Here is a 4731-nt window from a genome sequence, read left to right as displayed (position 1 = left end):
ACAAAGCGCTGTTACAAAGACATGCTAGCAGTTTTAGCATATATTCCAAACTAGCATAGCCATTCTGGGAGAGGCCATTAGTCTCATGGATCTATCATAATAAGATTAGTCTACGTGCGTTTTTCTTGATTGACCTTGCTAAAACTATTGACACCAACTATACTAAAAAATAAAATAAAATAATAGTCATTTCATCTGGTTTCAAATGTGTAAAACCAGAATAAATTACTAAATATATATAATCATTTTCCTAAAAGCTGAAACGAGTAGCTGCAGTTTATTCTTAAGCGAACAGCGCCCTCAAGCGTCATAATCGTGTAATACTCCCGGGCGTTACTAAGCAACGGTCGAACGCCGTGCTGCTGTAGCGTTAGCATGCTAGTTAGCTGTGATGCTAAGGTCCCCGGGGTAAAGGTAAATCGCAGAAACATGGGCGATGACCTGGACCAGCTGCTGGATGAAGTGGAGCGGAGGTTCTGCGGGAGGGTGTCGGTGTCGGCGGCAGGTCCGGGCGGCTCCGGCGAAGGACAGAAGACGGAGAGACACAAAGAAGAAGAGAGGAAAGAAAGGTAAACATACGAAGGAGAGCTAGCCGAGGTGCTAGCATAACAGTGGCCACACGCAGGATGAACTTTTAATGTCCAGCTATCAAAATATCCAACAAGGTTGGGATTCATGGTTGACCTTTTTAGTGTTTTTGTCGACAAGTTGTACATTTATTTATTGATATATGGCACGTAATCAAGGCGTTTGCCCGGTAGCAAATTAAAAAGGTGAAATTTTACTGAACTAGCTGCATTACAAGTTTGCCCTCTTTTATATGTTGCTATGTATCCATCTCGTTTTATGTTTTGATTATTGTGTGATGATGATGATGATCTAGAAATGGTCAGAGATGGGAAGAGCAGATTAAATATTAACTGAAGTAATAGTGACATAAAAAATAAATTCTCTCAGCACGTGGTGAACCGAGATATTACTCAAATGAGAGTGAAATATTTGGCAGTAAAAAGTCTTTAGTGCAGAGTACCTATTTGAGAGAAAACGTCTGATATATGTTTCAGCGTCAATTTCATTTGAGAAAGGAAATATATAATAATTGACATTTCCAAAGATATACAATAGATATAAGATACAAGAACAAATAATTATGCAGAATAATGTACATGTTACACAAGGAAGAAGGAAGAGTAGATTTTTTTGAAACTCTAAGACTAGGTACTATTACTTGACCTTGTAGTGAGTGGTCAGCGTGGCAACATTACTTTCAATCACAGTGGTCTCTACAACGCTCCAGGATCAGTTGTTTTGTAGGTTTTCGGAAAAGTAAAGGCACAATGCTGACCACTCATACAGCCGCTGGGTCACTACAAGGTCAAATACAAATATCAACTTTTTTTTCTGCTTAAAAAGTTGCATAATGCATCTTTAAAGTGATTAAATGAATCTTGGTTACATGTTTCTGCTGCCTGTCCAAGGACAAATAGTCACTAAATAGTTTCGAGTCCAAATCTGAGTTTCTAACAGTTTTTTTTAATAATCTACAAAAAAAAAAAAACACTGCCTAATCTAACTGTCATATTTGTTGTCTTAGTTCTACAAAGTGTAAATTACCAGCGAACAGTTGCAGCAGCGATTTAGACGCCTTTTTGGATAAGCTACTAGAGGACGAAAGTGCGGATTTCACTCCTACAAAGGTAAGTATTCGACACAAATCCTGTCCAAATACAGAGAATAAATCATGCTAAAATAACTCATTGTGTTTAATGTAATGTTCAGACAGAGACCTCTTCCAAAGGTGCTGCTGTTGTGAAGAAAGTCTCTGGTCATTCTGGGGGAAGAAAGTATGTCTGTTTTTTAGAACTTGTTGTACTTGTCATTGAATGGGCCTTTCTTTGTAGAATTATACACTATTAAATGATTAGTTATTGATCCCTTGTTCTTGTGCAGGTGTTGTCCGGTGTTCATTGGCGGCAGCTCTGTCCAAACCGGAATCGGAACCGCAACGTCCAAAAGGTCAGAGACATTTTAAAGACAATAAAAAATGACCTGGATCCATTGAGTTGACACTTTTTCTTAAATGGGATGCAAGTTTGTGACTCGAACTTGTATTTAGGTGATAGTGATGTGACTCAGACTTTATTTTAGGGAATTGTTCTTGGACTCAAACTTGTACTTTGTTTCCCCAGGTCATGTGACCAGCTACGGTGCACGTCATGTGACTTCAGTGTTCTGACGTTTGACGATTGTGAGTGGGACGGCGGCTGCGACTACCTCTTCTTCAGGTGAAAAATAACAACGATCACATTCCAGGGGGAGGAAATTTAATTTAAACTCCCCTGTATTTCAACACGTCCCCATTCTTCATGCGCATACATTCATTCATTTGTCCGCTTACCACTTTCAGACTGTGAAGCAGAGACTTTACTGTCTGTAACTAAATCACCCACAAATGCCACTTTATATTGAGGAACAAGGAAATAGTTTTAACTAGTGATGGGCGAGTCAAGCCTTGTAACACTTTGAGGCTTTCCTGCAAAAAAGTGTCGTAGCTTCGAAGTCTCTGAGCCGTTTCATTCTGTTTGAACACTGACCTCTTGTGGACAAACTTTATTATCGCGGCAGTTTTATTATTACAGCCTGATATTGAGGTTTGAAAGATCAAATTAATCACAGACCGAGAAATAAGAGTCATTTTCTTTGTAGCGTGGGTCTGTGGGCGGAGCTTCAGTGGGCGGGGCCTCAGTCACCTGCGGCTCTGCTGCTCAAAGGCAGGACGTTAATGCGCAATCTTTTTACTTCATTCAGTCAGAGCTCATTTTGGCTCTATTTGCTGTAGATGGCACTCCTTACGTTTCTTTAAGCTGGTCGCAAGTATATTTTTCCTAGGATCGTTGGTAGATCAGGCAGTCACAAGTCATGAGAGTGAAACGTCACACATATATAAACCAATCATCTTAACCCTGCCCTATAGCCACTAACCTTAAGGATAGTGGGCTGGTGCCTAATCTTAAGTTAGTCTCTGATTGGATGATGAACTATCCTAGGAAAAATATTTTTGCCGCCTGGTCAGCTCCACGCCTGCTTTTGTATCTGTTCAAAACTAGGACTTTGTAAAGATTAAGAAAATATACAATATATAAAATGTATTCTGGCTCACAGTCTCTTTCTCCACGTGAATGCGTTTAAATGGGAAATGGGGGAAGCACAGCACATTTATTCATCACTAATGATTCACATCACTATATGGACGAGGAAACCTCCGTTTTTTAGGCCTCGCCGCTAAAGGCAGCTCAGTGAGACGATACGCAACTCACAAAATGAAGAAGTTTTCGAGACAGTCACGTGACCAGACGTTACTGAAAGAAGCTCCAGCACAGTGTTTCGAAGCATCTCCTTCAGGAAGAGCGATACAAGCTTCGGAGCGCAGAGTTTTTGGCCATCACTAGTTTTAACTGTTATGATCTGGACACTTTGTTTTGGGTCTCAATCAATTAAATCCCAATATTAAAAGGTGCAAACAACAGCACACTGTGATCTGCTTTTTACAATGTGCTTTAGGATAGAAATTTGACTATGCTATAAGGGAAAAAGGTTAAGCACAAGGCCTTTAAAGTCTACATTTTTGTGTTTTTCCCTGTAATATTAATACATTTTGTGAGTAAGTGATATCTTTGTGACTTTGCCCTCCCTCTCTTCCTCACACTCTCTCTCCTCTCGCTCCCCATCGTCTGTTTTCTCTTCCTCTTCATCATTATCGTTCAGGAACAATGTACCGGAGCGGCCAAAGCTTCAGTCCAAACTGAGGAGGAGACGAGCTTTCAGGGCCTACTGCTGTCAGTGCAGCTGGACGTCCGTGAGCGAGCTAACGGAGCTGATGCTAATGGTGACGCCCCCGCTACGATGGGTCTGTGCCGGGAAACACCAGGACTGAACCGGGACTAAACCACGTCTGAATCAGGACTAGTCCGGAGACTGTTATGAGGGAAAAACCCTTGTCTGTGGGTTTTGACACTTTTGTATTTCATTGTTTGAAAACAGTGATGTAATAAACATGTTCTTTTGTATCTGGTGTCTGCCGCCCTCTGCTGGTTACAATGTGTGATGAAGCTTGATTAAAGTGACTGACCTGCAGCATGACCCAAACGCCTTTTGCAAACAGTGGACACGGCCACCTCTGGGTGTTGGAGATGGTTATTTTTTTAGTTTAGTTTGCTTGGTCATTACATGCATTCCGCTATGTATTAGTAGGCTACTGTATCAGATAATACATAAAGTCCATGGTATTGTAGTAATTACCAAGAGACTATTAAGTAGAGCACTGGCCAACAACTCAAATATAACGGAGATTTGACCAAACGTATTTACAGTTGTGCTGATATTTTCACTATGTCTCCAGTCTATGCACTTTTAACCACACGGAGAAAAGTGCACAAACTCCCCTCTAATGAGAGAGCACTCAGTAGGGCCCTAGAACCAGTGCTTACTTTGAGTCCTGGTGGTCGATGAATGTATTAAAGTTGTAAAATAAAATGTGTTAGTTGAGAGTGGCAGATTAAAAGTGTATGTTTGTAAAGGGCTTAACAGACCAGAGCTGGCACAAAGACTCGCGTTATCCGTCTGAGGTCCGTGTCCAGTCCAAATACAGTCAGGTCTATAAATATTGGGACATATGAAACAAAAATATGTAGTTAAACTGCAGACTTTTTAATTTGAGGCTATTTGCATAGG

The 4731-nt window shown here is 40.7% G+C and overlaps 1 protein-coding gene across 1 annotated transcript; it reads left to right on the top strand.

The window, feature by feature from the left end:
- The first annotated feature begins 365 nt into the window (after positions 1-365).
- On the top strand, positions 366-4019 carry cfap418 (cilia and flagella associated protein 418). Its single transcript, XM_079569904.1, has 6 exons — positions 366-569; positions 1595-1697; positions 1780-1844; positions 1951-2016; positions 2190-2285; positions 3766-4019. The coding sequence occupies exons 1-6, from the start codon at positions 376-378 to the stop codon at positions 3932-3934; spliced, it is 693 nt and encodes a 230-aa protein (XP_079426030.1). The 5' UTR covers positions 366-375; the 3' UTR covers positions 3935-4019.
- The last annotated feature ends 712 nt before the right edge of the window (positions 4020-4731 follow it).

This window comes from Gobius niger, assembly GCF_951799975.1.
Source record: "Gobius niger genome assembly, chromosome: 13".
Classification (NCBI taxonomy): Eukaryota; Metazoa; Chordata; class Actinopteri; order Gobiiformes; family Gobiidae; genus Gobius; species Gobius niger.
This window is presented reverse-complemented; position numbering and strand designations above follow the sequence as displayed.

Bases quoted from the DNA above. Each gene is read 5' to 3' on its own strand.
- cfap418 (XM_079569904.1), top strand. From the start codon at position 376: ATGCTAGTTAGCTGTGATGCTAAGGTCCCCGGGGTAAAGGTAAATCGC. The intron at 570-1,594 runs GTAAACATACGA...TTGTTGTCTTAG, and splicing joins GAAGAAGAGAGGAAAGAAAG to TTCTACAAAGTGTAAATTAC. The intron at 2,017-2,189 runs GTCAGAGACATT...TTGTTTCCCCAG, and splicing joins GGAACCGCAACGTCCAAAAG to GTCATGTGACCAGCTACGGT.